The 16,849-nt window shown below is 33.9% G+C and overlaps 2 protein-coding genes across 2 annotated transcripts; both read right to left on the reverse strand.

The window, feature by feature from the left end:
- Positions 1-887: 887 nt before the first annotated feature.
- On the reverse strand, positions 888-2,508 carry LOC124934547 (valine N-monooxygenase 1-like). Its single transcript, XM_047475077.1, has 2 exons — positions 1,657-2,508; positions 888-1,529 (listed from the first exon to the last, which is right to left on the reverse strand). The coding sequence occupies exons 1-2, from the start codon at positions 2,506-2,508 to the stop codon at positions 888-890; spliced, it is 1,494 nt and encodes a 497-aa protein (XP_047331033.1).
- Positions 2,509-10,424: 7,916 nt separating this feature from the next.
- LOC124934549 (valine N-monooxygenase 1-like) lies at positions 10,425-12,066 on the reverse strand. Its single transcript, XM_047475078.1, has 2 exons — positions 11,215-12,066; positions 10,425-11,087 (listed from the first exon to the last, which is right to left on the reverse strand). The coding sequence occupies exons 1-2, from the start codon at positions 12,064-12,066 to the stop codon at positions 10,425-10,427; spliced, it is 1,515 nt and encodes a 504-aa protein (XP_047331034.1).
- Between the last annotated feature and the right edge of the window lie 4,783 nt (positions 12,067-16,849).

Genomic DNA, 16,849 nt, shown 5'->3' on the forward strand with positions numbered 1-16,849 from the left:
GATCTAGGGTGTTCTTGGTGATGAGGCTCATTTGTTTGACAATAGACTTAGAGGCAATGTGGAGAATTTGTGGACTTGGGCCTAGAGTTTTGAGGCCCAATTTGGTGTGCCTTAATGTTAGGTAAAAAAAAGGGAAAGAAAGATATGTGCGATTATTTGTTGGATTTAAAAAAGCATGAAATCACATAATGATGAAGATGTAAAATTTTGTATTATTATGAAAATATCAACTAAATCGCCACGAGATTATATCATGTTGGAGACGTCAAAGATATCACATGATATTTACCCTAATTATAAATTCTAAAAGTCTATATATACATTGTAAACAAGAAGAGGGTGAGACTAAAAAAACTTAGAACAAACAAAGATAGTTAGAGTTTGTAATTCCTATTATAACTTTATTGAATCGATTCTCCGATAACAGGACGTAGAACATTACTGGTCCAAACATGAGTAAGATTTTTCTGTTGTTACTTTCGTTATTTCTTACTTTCATGCTATTGTTCTGCATTATACTATGGTTTCTATTATTCCGTTTTCATTCTTTGGGTAATAGTTTTTCATCACAATTTCTTTTTCGGTTATAACCGTCGACCAATAGAGTATCTCGTGTTATCAAATGTTTGTTCATGAAAATCTACTCACTAGTTAGTATTCATCAACCACTGCTCCACCACATGCCTTACTGATATAATGTTTGGCTGAAAAGTACATTATATATCTCATAAACTATTTATGTAAATATTTTGTTATCACTTGAAAGAAAAAATAAAGAAAGAACTTTGTTACAAAATAATTAACAAAATATGATTAAGATTGAAATAAAAAATGATAATGAAATCAATGTGATATCTATAACTTGGTCAAACAATGTAACCCAGGGCTTATTCTTCAAGAAGTGCAACATACATCCCCTCATCCAAGCGAGGCATTGCAAAGGCATGTAGAGGCTTGGAAGGAAGCATCTCACAAGCACCTTCAACACACTTTATGTAAGGAGCGTTTGGCGGCGGGGACCATGTGAAAGCTTGGAGAAGTCGAGCTAACAACATCACCGACACTGTGGTTCCTAAGTTGACTCCAGCACAACCACGACGACCTATGCTGAATGAGAATATACGGAGATCCGGATCATTTAAGATCACTTGTGACTTGTCATTTTTAAGGTGGCGCTCGGGCTTGAACAGAAGAGGGTCATCCCAAATCCTAGGGTTTCGTCCTAGACCTGGACGACTCAAGAGAACATGACTTCCTTTTGGTATGAAGTAACCGGCCACTGTGGTGTCACGAGTGGACACATGAGGGAGATTGAAAGGTGCAAATGGGTGAATTCGAAAAGACTCTTTTATGCATGCTTTAATATAATGGAGATTCGACATGTCGGATTCTTGGACAAGCCGGTCTTTTCCAACAACTTGGTCTAATTCTTGAAGGGCTTTCACAAATATATCAGGTTGGTTTAACATCTCATCAAGAGCCCATTCGACCGCGTTCGATGGATTGTCAACTGTTGCAACCGTTATTTCCTGGATTCATATGAAAATTATTTATTAATACAATGAATATGAAAAGAACATACATTATTGCCAAATTATTTCAACAAATGTTACGTGTTTATTTATTTATTTAATATGGATTAGTTAAGTATCTTACCAAAATCAGAGATTTAATCTCCTCTGGCGCCAATAGATTGTTTCCTTCATCGTCTTTTAGGCTGATTAGCATGTCAAGAAGGTCCTCATTAACATTTCTTGTTCCTTCTTTCCATTGTTTGATCCTCGAGTTGATTTCAGGGTCCTGGTGTTTTCTAACACTGTCATTGGCATCTCTTACTAGTTTCTCATGACCGTCGAGATCCAACCGATATCGAAGAAATGGAATGTAGTCAGAAATGCAAAAAGAGTATGTGTATTTGAGTACATTAAAAAGTGCAGCCACATGCTCCACATCCTCGACTCCAGGTCCTCCGTTTATATCTCCATTCCCGAAAAATCTCTTGCCAAAAATCATTTTTCTAATGACATTACCGCAGTAGTGTTGTGCAATCGCTCTGATATTCACCACACCGCCTTCGCTCTTCATAACATTGTAGACATGACGAACAAGGTGGTCAGCCTCCTCGGCTCTCTTGGCATGCATCCACTGGTGTGTAGCCGGAGAGAGGATGCTAGAGGCCAATATGCGCCTCATCTTCTTCCACTGATCATTTAAAGGCGTCAATGTAACCGCGGAAAATCCTCCGCTCACCACCTCAGCCGACATGACTATTGGGCGCGATGCGAACACGGCGTCTTGTTTCTTAAAGAACTCACATGCAATCTCAGGGGATGTGACGGTGATCACGTGAACGTTCCCTAAGCGGATGCAAAAGATCTCGACGCCCATTTTGGACATGGTGTCGTGTATCCAATGATAAAATGGTTTATTCTTTAACATTAAGTGAATGCTACCGATAATTGGCCATGGCTTGGGACCGGGAGGGAGAGGTAACTTTGAAGTGATCATCCTTCTATTGAAAATGAGAAAAATTGATATAGAAGAAATAATAAGTGAAATAAAAGCTTGAATGGAAAGTGGGAAGAAGATGATATTGGCCATATTAATTTGATAGTGCAAGTGACAAAAGTACTAATGCAAGTGCAAGTGAAGGATTGAGAAAATGGTAGGAGTGAAGAAGAACATTTATAGAGGGAATTCAATAGGAAAAATGAAACATAGTCAACATTGGTTGATTGTAAGTTTTTGACCAATATAGCAACTTTTTCTCCTTTGTGTGGGTAATTTCATAATTATTTCTTAAATATTGAATTTATTCAAATAAAGTTGATCCAGATCATCTCCAACTAAAAGTCTACCCATACATATTAATTATAAATAGTTTCATATTATTTTAAAATAACAAAGTAATTATATGTATTATTCAATCAAACCAATTACATAGTAAAAAATATTAAGAATTTGAATTTAACCCTTAAAATAAACTGTAGAGGTTAATGTAATCTACCCTTCAAAATAAAGTTATATTTTATCCATAAAATGACAAAATATGATTGGTTTTCACTTTTCTGATAAGAGCATTGACATATCACTAGTGACTTGTGTCTGCTATACAAAAAGTTAATATTCGCATATCTGAAAGTCGGCGGCTAAAGTGGTTGGCTGCTCAAATAAAATAAAATAAAATGGACTGACCATATTATCTTCCTATTTTATTTTATTTTATTAAAAAAGAAAAGTAAAAAAAGGCAGTTGCCTGCGTTGCTTCCATGCGGCTGCCCGAAGAAGAAGAAGAAGGAATAGTTGCGGCTGTTTAGCTTAATTATTATCATTCAATAGTGAACTTGAAAACACAATTAAATAAAAAAAGTTATATTTATCTAATTTATCTTGGCATTTGTTTGTTGATATTTTGTGGTGGTTGTTTGATTGTTTTTTACTATAGTTAAAATAATATTATTAATGAATCGATATAATAACAACACAAATTGCTCTTAACAGAAGAAAATTCCTAAAAGCAAATTAATAAACAAGGACATGTTCATTGTATAAAATATGCATGGTTTAAGATAATAATAATAATATTATATATTTCAGATTTTAATTTTATCTAACTAAGTTTCTTTATTTATAGTAATCAAAATCTGCACGTATATATTTTTGTCGTGAATTTGTTTTCGTAATATTTGATACTGAACATATCCAAGTTACATGTTGCGTGTATTAAACATTGATAAGATATATTTATTTTCATAGCAAAAATGTCTATTTGCATGGAGTGCCTTAAATATATATAGTTCATAAACTTTTTGTTTAAATTCCATTATTTTTAAAAAGAAACACCTTTGGTTAATCCATTTTATCCCAACATGACTGATTTAATCTCATTATGATCAATAGTTTGTGACTTCTTTGTTAATTAATTTGTTCAGCTTGTTTTTGACTAAAATTATGGGTTGGTGGTGTGCCCTTAATTTTCTTCAAGGGCTTACTTGTTTTTTTCTTCTTATCTTGAACTTTTTTTTTGTACTTTTTTTTACACTAAAGTTTTCAAGTTGCTCATTTTGGACTTCAATATGATATATATTTTCCATGGGAAATTAAAGATGACCAAATTAATCATTAAGTCAAATATTCCCGATTCTTCAAATTATACTATTAGAGTAGATGAGATTATTCTTTCACCATAATTTTGCCATAATTTTATTTCAATTATATATACACCACTTCTTATCCATACTTTATACCTTATTAAAAATTTCGGTATACACAAATTCATACATTTACCTTATCTATTTCGATATATCTTAATTTAGGTATATATATCAATAGTATACATTTATTATCTAAAAATATATTAACTTAAAAAAAAAAATCAATTTAATATAGTTGTTATACACAAAATTAACATAAAGATATTTATCTTAAAATAAAATATTTTTTTAAAATCTTGTATTTTGACAAAAGTTGAGGCGAATAGTGAAATTCTCAATAGCATTTGTATCTACAATTTATTTTTATAAATTAATAATACAACTAAAGTGAGATAATAATAATAATAATAATAATAATAATAATAATAATAATAAATATTAGTTAATTTAGATGTGATTAATAAAAAAAACTCACTCTTTTTAATTTTATTCAAGTTCATCGTCTTTGTGATCTTTCCTTAAGTTAAATTTTTCTCTTTTTAGTCCCATTATTTGTGCATAATAAATATGTTAGGATTTGTATTTCTCAAATCCAACCAGCTTGAAACAATCTGTAAAAAAAACACTAAAAGAAGAACACAAGAACACACAGATTTATAGTGGTTCACTCAAATTGAGCTACATCCATTTCAGCTACCACCAGATTTCACTATGAAGAAGAAGAAGGAATACAGAGTTTTTGCCTCACACTTTATCTCTCTAGAATTCTGTCTAAAACCATGTAAACCCTTAATAATCACATATTTATAGGGTAAACATTCAGGTAATAAACCTAAATAACTTTGGTCAAGCCCAAACCCAAAACCAAAAAGAAAACTCAATAAACTCTAATTAACAATGTAGAGTTTATTATAAGTGTAGCCTCCATAACTCAACAATCTCCCACTTGGAGACTAACTTCATCCTCTCTCGATCGGTAGTGGTTTTCCATTCGGTGTCTTAATGAAGAAGACCAACTGAAGTTGCACACAACTTCAGTTTCTCATTTGTCACAGCTTTCGTCAACATATCAGCTGGATTCTCAATCCCGGGAATCTTTTCAAGAGTTAATACTCCATCTTCTAAAGTTGATCGGATGAAATGATAATGAACCTGTATATGCTTCGTCCTTCCATGATAAACATGATTCTTTGCCAAATTATTGACACTCTAACTATCGCATCGCAACACACTTCCCTCGTAGTCTTGACCCAATTCTCGTATAAAGGGTTGTAACCACGTCATTTCCTTAGAAGCTTCTGTCACAACAACATACTATGCCTCACAACTAGAAAGAGCAACAATTTTCTGCAATTTTGAAACCCAACTGATTGCAGTACCTCCCAGAGTATAAATATACCCTGTTGTACTCTTCCTACTATCAACATCACCACCATTGTCAGCATCAACATATCCTTCCAAACCCATATTAGACTTTCGAAAACACAAAACGAGACCTGTACTTCCTCTTAAGTATCGTAGTATCCACTTTACTGCTTCACAATGTTGTCTACCCGGATTGCTCATGAATCTGCTAACAACTCCCACTGCATGTGCTATGTCTGGTCTTGTGCAAATCATCGCATACATAATACAACCAATGGCAGAGGCATAAGGAACAGTTGCCATGTAACTTTTCTCCTCCTCTGTTGAAGACGACTGGTCTTTAGATAGTCTGAAGTGACTAGCTAAGGGGGTAGTAACTGGTTTTGCATCATACAAGTTGAAACTGCTAAGAACTTTCTTCACATATTCTTCTTGTGAAAGCTTGAGAACTTCTTCATCCCTAAAAATTCTCATCCCAATGATTTGTTTAGCAGCACCCAAATCCTTCATTGCAAACTTTTCAGACAACTCTTTCTTGAGCTTGTTAATCTCATACAAGCTTGCTCCAGCAATAACATGTCATCAACGTAGATGAGTAGAATAATGTACGATTTATCAAACCTCTTGATATAGCAGCAATGATCAGCTTCACACCTCATAAAATTGTTACTTTTCATGAAGCTATCAAACTTCTTGTACCATTGCCTTGGAGCCTGTTTCAAACCATACAAACTCTTCTGAAGCTTACACACAAGCTCATATTTTCCTTTGATTTCAAATCTTTCTGGTTGTCGCATATAAATCTCTTCATCTAGATCACCATGAAGAAAAGCAGTTTTGACATCCATTTGTTGAAGATGAAGGTCTTCTTTCACAACGAAACTCAAAATAGTTCTGATTGTCATCAATTTAACTACTGGAGAGAAGATCTCATTGTAGTCAATACCTTCTTTCTGTTGAAATCTTTTCACAACCAACCTTTCTTGTACCTCATGGTTTTATCATGTTCTTCTTTAATCCTGAAGATCCATTTGTTGTGAAGTGCTTTCTTTCCCTTTGGTAGCTCAGTGAGCTCCCAAGTCTGATTCAACATCAAAGAGTTCATCTCATCTTTCATAGCAGACTCCCACTTAATCGATTCATCAGATTGTATTGCTTCCTCATAACATTCAGGTTCACCTCTATCTGTCAACAAGATATAGTTCAGAGATGGAGACCACCTCTCCACTGGTTTTCGATTCCTTGATGATCTTTTCAACTGTATAACCGGTGTTTGCTGATTTACCTCTAGGGCCACGTTCTCAACGATTTCATATTCAACAACACATTGTTCTTCTTCGACAACCAGTATATATCCAGCTGAATATTGTCTCAAATCGACTGTAACAGTCTCTTCCAACTTGGAATCACCATTTGATGTCTTCCTAACACAATCTTTGTAGAGAACCTGTTCATTGAAGATAACATTTCTGCTACGAATGTTTTCCGATTTTGATTATCCCAAAAACGATAACAAAACTCGATATCACCATAACCAATGAAAAAACATTTATTAGACTTTGGATCAATCTTGCTCTTATCACATTCATTAATATGAACATATGATAAACAACCAAACACTTTCAAATAAGAAAGGTTTACCTTTTTATTGCTCCAAGCTTCTTCAGGAATTCTGAATTCAAAAGAACAGAGGGTCCCCTGTTTATCAAATAGGCAGCAGTATTAATAGCTTCTGCCCAGAAGGTTTTAGGCAGCCCTGCATGCAATCTCATGCTTCTAGCACGCTCGTTCAATGTTCGATTCATTCGTTCAGCTACTCCATTTTCTTGAGGCGTTTGGGGAACAATCTTCACCATATTGATCCCATTCACAGCACAATACTCTTTGAAATCTGAATTGATATATTTTCAACTCCGTTGTCGGATCTCAAGCACTTAACATTCTGATTTGTTTCATTTTCAACCAAAGCCTTCTATTTCTTGAAAATAACAAATACTTCAGACTTGTGCTTCATAAAATATACTCATACCTTTCTTGTCGAATCATCTATAAATGTTACGTAGTATTGTGATCCGCCAATAGAAGAAATAGGTGCAGGTCCCCACATATCAGTGTATACCAACTCTAGCCTTTCTTTCTTGAGCTCCTTCCCAATTTTTAAGAAACTCACCCGTTTCTGTTTTCCAAGAATGCAGTTTTTGCATAACTGATGTTTAACAGACTTCAGTTCTTGAATCTGTCCATTCTTCAAAAGAATTTTCATCCCTTTTCACTCATATGGCCCAAACTGCAATGCCACAACTCACAGGTCTTCGAGTCATCAACTACAACTGCAACGGTTTCTTTGCAAGTTGAAGTTGTGTATAACGTTCCAGTTTTGTGACCTCGAGCAACAACAATTGCTCCTTTAGTCACCTTCCACGCACTATTTCCACAACTGAAATTGTGACCTTCTTCATCAAGTTGTGTAACAGAAATCAGATTGCGCATTAAACCTGGAATGTGTCACCTTATTAATCTTCCAAACAGAACCATTTGCCATCTTCAATTTGATGTCACCAATGCCAACAATATCCAGTGGCTCATCATCTGCGAGATAAACTTTCTCACAGTTTCCAGCCACATATATCTCTATTAATTCTTTATGAATAGTGGTGTGGAAAGACGCTCCTGAGTCCAAAACCCATGAATCTATCGGACTATCAACAAACAAGTAATGCATCAGTGACAGATTCTGTAACAACGTTGGCTGCATCATTTTTATCATCACCACTTTTCTTCGGTGCTTTACAGTTCCTCTTTAATAACCCTGTTTACCACAATTCCAACACTCAAATGTCCTCCCAGACTTGGACTGACTCCTCCTGCTCCTTGACATAGATCTGCTCTTACCTCGGTTGAAATTTCTATCATTATCTCTTCCCCTGTTTTCCACATTCAGAGCAGAACCTTTGAATGTTTCACCAGAATCAATTTTACGAACCTCTTCAGCAAGAATACGATCTCTAACTTCAACAAATTTCAGTTTAGCATTTCCAACTGAATTACTAATTGTTGCCTTCATAGGTTCCCAACTATTTGGTAGAGATGCTAACAAAATCAGGGCACTAACTTCATCCCCAAAATCAATCTCAACAGATAGCAATTGATTCACAATTGTATTGAATTTATTCAAATGAGTAGTGACAGAACTACCATCAACCATTCTTAAGTAAAATAGTCTTTTCATTAAGTGTACATTGTTGTTAGCAGATGGTTTCTCATACATATCAGAAAGAGATTTCATCAGACCCATGGTGATCTTCTCCTTTTCTACATTGTGAGCAACCGTCTTGGTTAGCGTCAATCGGACAACTCCTAAAACCTGTCTATCAAGGAGTTTCCATTCAGCTTCATCCATCTTCTCTGGTTTCTCACTCAAAGGAACATGAAGCTTCTTTCCATAGAGATAATCTTCAATCTGCATTCTCAAGAAGGCATAATCTGTCTCATCAAATCTTCCAATCCCATGTTCTATACTATTCTCACTTGCCATTGTTTCCAATGCTCATATCTAGCCTAGCTGCTCTGATACCAGTTGTTAGGATTTGTATCTCCCAAATCGAACCAGCTTGAAACAATCTGTAAAAAAAACACAAGAAAGAAGAACACAAGAACACACAGATTTATAGTGGTTCACTCAAATTGAGCTACATCCACTTCAGCCACCACCAGATTTCACTATGAAGAAGAAGAAGGAATACAGAGTTTTTGCCTCACACTTTATCTCTTTAGAATTCTGTCTAAAACCATATAAACCCTCAATAATCACATATTTATAGGGTAAACATTCAGGTAATAAATCTAAATAACTTTGATCAGGCCCAAACCCAAAACTAAAAAGAAAACTCAATAAACTCTAATTAACAATGTAGAGTTTATTATAAGTGTAGGCTCCATAACTCAACAATATAATGTCTCCGCCATTTTAGGACTCAAATGTGCATAATATATAATGTCTCAGCCATTTTAGGACTCAAACTCTGCTCTTAAAATGATCCACTGTCCTAAAGTTGAAAACAGACACGCTAGCAACAATTGAGGATGAGATTATAAAAATATAATTGACAATAAATAAAAGGATTAGATACCAAATTTCACATCCTTTTCACCACTCAAAGAAATTGAAAATTTGATTGAATTTTTTTTAATCTTATGGGTAAGGTAGAGATTGTATCTATTTAAAAATATAATTATATTTTGATATTATTTTTAAAAAATATATTTTTATAATTAAATTAATATCAAATCTATTTATTTTCCTTACAATATATATATATATATATATATATATATATATATATATATATATATATATTAATTTATAAATATTATTTCGGTATATCTCGATATATAAAAAATTTGAAAATTTCATACATTTACTGTACCAATAATTTCTGTATCGGTACCATACCTTATATTTTTTTGATACCGAAACAGTACTACACCATATGTTCCATCTTTCGACGCTTAGATACCGGCACATATTACGCGTCGGAAATAGTTTAGGGTCTCATTTGTTGATATTTTTATGTGGTCGTTCTTGGCTTATTTTGACTAAAACTATGTATCGGGTGCATGTCCATGAAATTTCTTTTACACATAAATTTTCATCTTGAAATTATTGAGGCAAACATTCATCAAATAGATTAAATTATTCTCTCCTTTAACAAGTTCATTATATAGATTATAAACTATTTCTCTAAATAATGAGTTATCATAATTTTGTGGTAATTTCATTTGAACCATACTTCACTTAACCCAAAAAATAAAGAAAGAAGAACTTTGTTACAAAATAATTAACAAAACATGATTAAGATTGAAATGAAAAATAATAATGAAATCAATGTGATATCTATAACTTGGTCAAACAATGAAACCCAGGGCTAATTCTTCAAAAAGTGCATTGTACATCCCCTCATCCAAGCGAGGCATTGCGAAGGCATGTAGAGGCTTGGAAGGAAGCATCTCACAAGCACCTTCAACACTCTTGATGTAAGGAGCGTTTGGCGGCGGGGACCATGTGAAAGCTTGGAGAAGTCGAGCTAACAACATCACCGACACTGTGGTTCCTAAGTTGACTCCAGCACAACCACGCCGACCTATGCTGAATGAAAATATACGAAGATCTGGATCATTCAAGACCACTTGTGACTTGTCATCTTTAAGGTGACGTTCAGGCTTGAACAGAAGTGGGTCATCCCAAATCCTAGGGTTTCGTCCTAGACCTGGACGACTCAAGAGAACATGACTTCCTTTCGGTATGAAGTAACCGGCCACCGTGGTGTCACGAGTGGACACATGAGGTAGATTGAAAGGTGCAAATGGATGAATTCGGAAAGACTCTTTTATGCAAGCTTTAATATAATGGAGATTCGACATATCGGATTCTTGGACAAGCCGGTCTTTTCCGACAACTTGGTCTAATTCTTGAAGGGCTTTCACAAATATATCAGGTTGGTTTAACATCTCGTCAAGAGCCCATTCGACCGCGTTTGATGGATTGTCAACTGTTGCAACTGTTATTTCCTGGATTCATAAGAAAATTATTTATTAATACAATAAACATGAAAAGAACATACATTATTGCCAAATTATTTCAACAAATGTTACGTGTTTATTTATTTATTTAATATGGATTATTTAAGTATCTTACCAAAATCAGAGATTTAATCTCCTCTGGCGCCAATAGATTGTTTCCTTCATCGTCTTTGAGGCTGATTAGCATGTCAAGAAGGTCCTCATTAACATTTCTTGTTCCTTCTTTCCATTGTTTTATCCTCGAGTTGATTTCAGGGTCCTGGTGTTTTCTAACACTATCATTGGCATCTCTTACTAGTTTCTCATGACCGTCGAGATCCAACCGATATCGAATAAACGGAATGTAGTCAGAAATGCAAAAAGAGTATGTGTATTTGAGTACATTAAAAAGTGCAGCCACATGCTCCACATCCTCGACTCCAGGTCCTCCGTTTATATCTCCATTCCCGAAAAATCTCTTGCCGAAAATCATTTTTCTAATGACATTCCCGCAGTAGTGTTGTGCAATCGCTCTGATATTCACCACACCGCCTTCGCTCTTCATAACATTGTAGACATGACGAACGAGGTGGTCAGCCTCCTCGGCTCTCTTGGCATGCATCCACTGGTGTGTAGCCGGAGAGAGGATGCTAGAGGCCAATATGCGCCTCATCTTCTTCCACTGATCATTCAAAGGCGTCAATGTAACCGCGGAAAATCCTCCGCTCACCACCTCAGCCGACATGACTATTGGGCGCGATGCGAAAACGGCGTCTTGTTTCTTAAAGAACTCACATGCAATCTCAGGGGATGTGACGGTGATCACGTGAACGTTCCCTAAGCGGATGCAAAAGATCTCGACGCCCATTTTGGACATGGTGTCGTGTATCCAATGATAAAATGGTTTATTCTTTAACATTAAGTGAATGCTACCGATAATTGGCCATGGCTTGGGACCGGGAGGGAGAGGTAACTTTGAAGTGATCATCCTTCTATTGAAAATGAGAAAAATTGATATAGAAGAAATAATAAGTGAAATAAAAGCTTGAATGGAAAGTGGGAAGAAGATGATATTGGCCATATTAATTTGATAGTGCAAGTGACAAAAGTACTAATGCAAGTGCAAGTGAAGGATTGAGAAAATGGTAGGAGTGAAGAAGAACATTTATAGAGGGAATTCAATAGGAAAAATGAAACATAGTCAACATTGGTTGATTGTAAGTTTTTGACCAATATAGCAACTTTTTCTCCTTTGTGTGGGTAATTTCATAATTATTTCTTAAATATTGAATTTATTCAAATAAAGTTGATCCAGATCATCTCCAACTAAAAGTCTACCCATACATATTAATTATAAATAGTTTCATATTATTTTAAAATAACAAAGTAATTATATGTATTATTCAATCAAACCAATTACATAGTAAAAAATATTAAGAATTTGAATTTAACCCTTAAAATAAACTGTAGAGGTTAATGTAATCTACCCTTCAAAATAAAGTTATATTTTATCCATAAAATGACAAAATATGATTGGTTTTCACTTTTCTGATAAGAGCATTGACATATCACTAGTGACTTGTGTCTGCTATACAAAAAGTTAATATTCGCATATCTGAAAGTCGGCGGCTAAAGTGGTTGGCTGCTCAAATAAAATAAAATAAAATGGACTGACCATATTATCTTCCTATTTTATTTTATTTTATTAAAAAAGAAAAGTAAAAAAAGGCAGTTGCCTGCGTTGCTTCCATGCGGCTGCCCGAAGAAGAAGAAGAAGGAATAGTTGCGGCTGTTTAGCTTAATTATTATCATTCAATAGTGAACTTGAAAACACAATTAAATAAAAAAAGTTATATTTATCTAATTTATCTTGGCATTTGTTTGTTGATATTTTGTGGTGGTTGTTTGATTGTTTTTTACTATAGTTAAAATAATATTATTAATGAATCGATATAATAACAACACAAATTGCTCTTAACAGAAGAAAATTCCTAAAAGCAAATTAATAAACAAGGACATGTTCATTGTATAAAATATGCATGGTTTAAGATAATAATAATAATAATAATAATAATAATAATAATATTGTTTATTTCAGATTTTATTTTTATCTAACTAAGTTTCTTGATTTATAGTAATCAAAATCTGCGCTGCTGTATATATTTTTATCGTGAATTTGTTTTCGTAATATTTGATACTGAACTTGTCCAAGTTACATGTTGCGTGTATTAAACATTGATAAGATATATATATTTTCATAGAAAAAATGTCTATTTGCATGGAGTGCCTTTTATATATATATATATATATATATATATATATATATAGTTCATAAACCTTTTGTTTAAATTCCATTATTTTAAAAAAGAAACACCTTTGGTTAATCCATTTTATCCCAACATAGACTGATTTAATCTCATTATGATCAATAGTTTGTGACTTCTTTGTTAATTCTTTGTTCAGCTTGTTTTTGACTAAAATTATTGGTTGGTGGTGTGCCCTTAATTTTCTTCAACGGCTTATTTGTTTTTTTCTTCTTATCTTGAACTTTTTTTTTGTACACTAAAGTTTTCAAGTTGCTCATCTTGGACTTCAATATGATATATATTTTCCATGGGAAATTAAAGATGACCAAATTAATCATTAAGTCAAATATTCCCGATTCTTCAAATCATAGTATTAGAGTAGATGAGATTGTTCTTTAATCATAATTTTGCCATAATTTCATTTCAATTATATATACACCACTTTTTATCCATACTTTATACCTTATTAAAAATTTCGATATACACAAATCCATACATTTACCTTATCTTGATTTCGATATACCTTAATTTCGGTATATATCAATAGTATACCTTTATTATCTAAAAAAATACTAACTTAAAAAAAAAAATCAATTTAATATATTTGTTATACACAAAACTATAACATAAAGATATTTATCTTAAAATAAAATATTTTTTAAAAATCTTCAATTTTGACAAAAGTTGAGGCGAATAGTGAAATTCTCAATCGCATTTGCATCTACAATTTATTTTTAGATAATTATAATACAATTAAAGTTAGATAATAATAATAATAATAATAATAATAATAATAATAATAAATATTAGTTAATTTAGATATAATTAATAAAAAAACTCACTCTTTTTAATTTTATTCAAGTTCATCATCTTTGTGATCTTTTCCTAAGTTGAATTTCTCTTTTTAGTCCCATTATTTGTGCATAATATATAATGTCTTCGCCATTTTAGGACTCAAACTGCTCTTAAAATGATCCAATATCCTAAAGTTGAAAACAAACACGCTAACAACAAATGTTAGGATTTGTATCTCCCAAATCCGACCAGCTTGAAACAATCTGTAAAAATGCAAGAAAGAAGAACACAAGAAGACACAGATTTATAGTGGTTCACTCAAATTGAGCTACATCCACTTCAGCCACCACCAGATTTCACATCATCTCCTTAACAGCTTCTGTCACAGCTACATACTCTGTCTCACAACTAGAAAGAGCAACAATATTCTGTAATTTTGAAACTCAACTGATTGCAGTATCTCCCAGAGTATAAATGTATCCTATTGTGCTCTTCCTACTATCAACATCACCACCATTGTCAGCATCGAACATATCCTTCCAAACCCATATTAGACTTTCGAAAACACAAAGTGAGACTCGTACTTCCTCTTAAGTATCGTAGTATCCACTTTACTACTTCCCAATGTTGTCTACCCGGGTTGCTCATGAACCTGCTAACAACTCTCACTGCATGTGCTAAGTCTGGTCTTGTGTAAATCATCGCATACATAATACAACCAATGGAAGAGGCATACGGAATAGTGGCCATGTAATTTTTCTCCTCCTCTGTTGAAGTCGACTGATCTTTAGATAGTCAGAAGTGACTAGCTAAGGGGGTAGTAATTGGTTTTGCATCATACAAGTTAAACCTGCTAAGAACTTTCTTCACATATTCTTCTTGTGAAAGTTTGAGAACTTCTTCATCCCTGAAAATTCTCATCCCAAGGATTTGTTTAGCAGTATCAAAATCCTTCATTGCAAACTTTTCAGACAATTCTTTCTTGAGCTTGTTAATCTTATACAAGCTTGTTTCAGCAATCAACATGTCATCAACGTAGAGAAGAAGAATAATGCACGATTTATCAAACCTCTTGATATAACAGCAATGATCAGCTTCACACCTAAAAAAATTGTTATTTTTCATGAAGCTATCGAACTTCTTGTACCATTGCCTTGGAGCCAGTTTCAAACCATACAGACTCTTCTGAAGCTTACACACAAGCTCATCTTTTTCCTTTGATTTCAAATCCTTCTAGTTGTCACATATAAATCTCTTCATCTAAATCACCATGAAGAAAAGTAGTTTTGACATCCATTTGTTGAAGATTAAGGTCTTCTTTCACAACCAAACTCAAAATAGTTCTGATTGTCATCAATTTAACTACTAAAGAGAAGATCTCATTGTATTCAATACCTTCTTTCTGTTGAAATTCTTTCACAACCAACCTTGCCTTGTACCTCATGGTTTTATCATGTTCTTCTTTAATCCTGAAGATCCATTTGTTGTGAAGTGCTTTCTTTTCCTTTGGTAGCTCAGTGAGCTCCCAAGTCTGATTCAACGTCAAAGAGTCCATCGCATACTCCCACTTAACTAATTCATCAGATTGTATTGCTTCCTCATAGCATTCAAGTTCACCTCTATCTGTCAACAATATATAGTTCAAAGATGGAGACCACCTCTCAACTGATTTTCGATTTCTTGACGATCTTCTTAACTGTATAACCGGTGTTTGCTGATTTACCTTTGGGGGCCAGGTTCTCAAAAATTTCATCTTCAACAACACATTGTTCTTCTTCGACAATCGGTACATGTTCAGCTGAAAATTCTCTCAAATCGACGGTACCAGTCTATTCCAACTTGGATTCACCATCTGATGTCTTCCCAACACAATCTTTGTAGAGAACCTGTTCATTGAAGATAATATTTCTTTTACGAATGATCTTCCAATTTTGATTATCCCTGAAACGATAACCAAACTCGATATCACCATAACCAATGAAAAAACATTTATTAGACTTTGGATCAAGTTTTCTCCTATCACATTCATTAATATGAACATATGATAAACAACCAAACACTTTCAAATAAGAAAGGTTTAGATTTTTATTGCTCCAAACTTCTTCAGAAATTCTGAATTCAAGAGGAACAGAGGGTCCCCTGTTTATCAAATAGGCAGCAGTATTAATAGCTTCTGCCCAGAAGGTTTTAGGTAGCCCTGCATGCAATCTCATGCTCCTAACACGCTCGTTCAATGTTCGATTTATTCGTTCAGCTACTCCATTCTCTTGAGGCGTTAGGGGAATAGTCTTCACCATACTGATCCCATTTACAGCATAATACTCTTTGAAATCTGAATTGATATATTCACCTCTATTGTCGGATCTCAAACACTTAACTTTCTGATTTGTTTCATTTTCAACCAAAGCCTTCCACTTCTTGAAAATAACAAATACTTCAAACTTGTGCTTCATAAAGTAAACCCATACTTTTTTTGTTGAATCATCTATAAAAGTCACATAGTATTATGATCCGCCAATAGAAGAAACAAGTGCAAGTCCCCACACATCAGTGTGTACCAACTCTAACATTTCTTTCTTGAGCTCATTCCCAATCTTTAAGAAACTCACCCGTTTCTGTTTTCCAAAAATGCAGTTTTCACATAGCTAATGTTTAACAGACTTCAGTTCT

This window comes from Impatiens glandulifera, chromosome 4 (assembly GCF_907164915.1).
Source record: "Impatiens glandulifera chromosome 4, dImpGla2.1, whole genome shotgun sequence".
Lineage (NCBI taxonomy): Eukaryota > Viridiplantae > Streptophyta > Magnoliopsida > Ericales > Balsaminaceae > Impatiens > Impatiens glandulifera.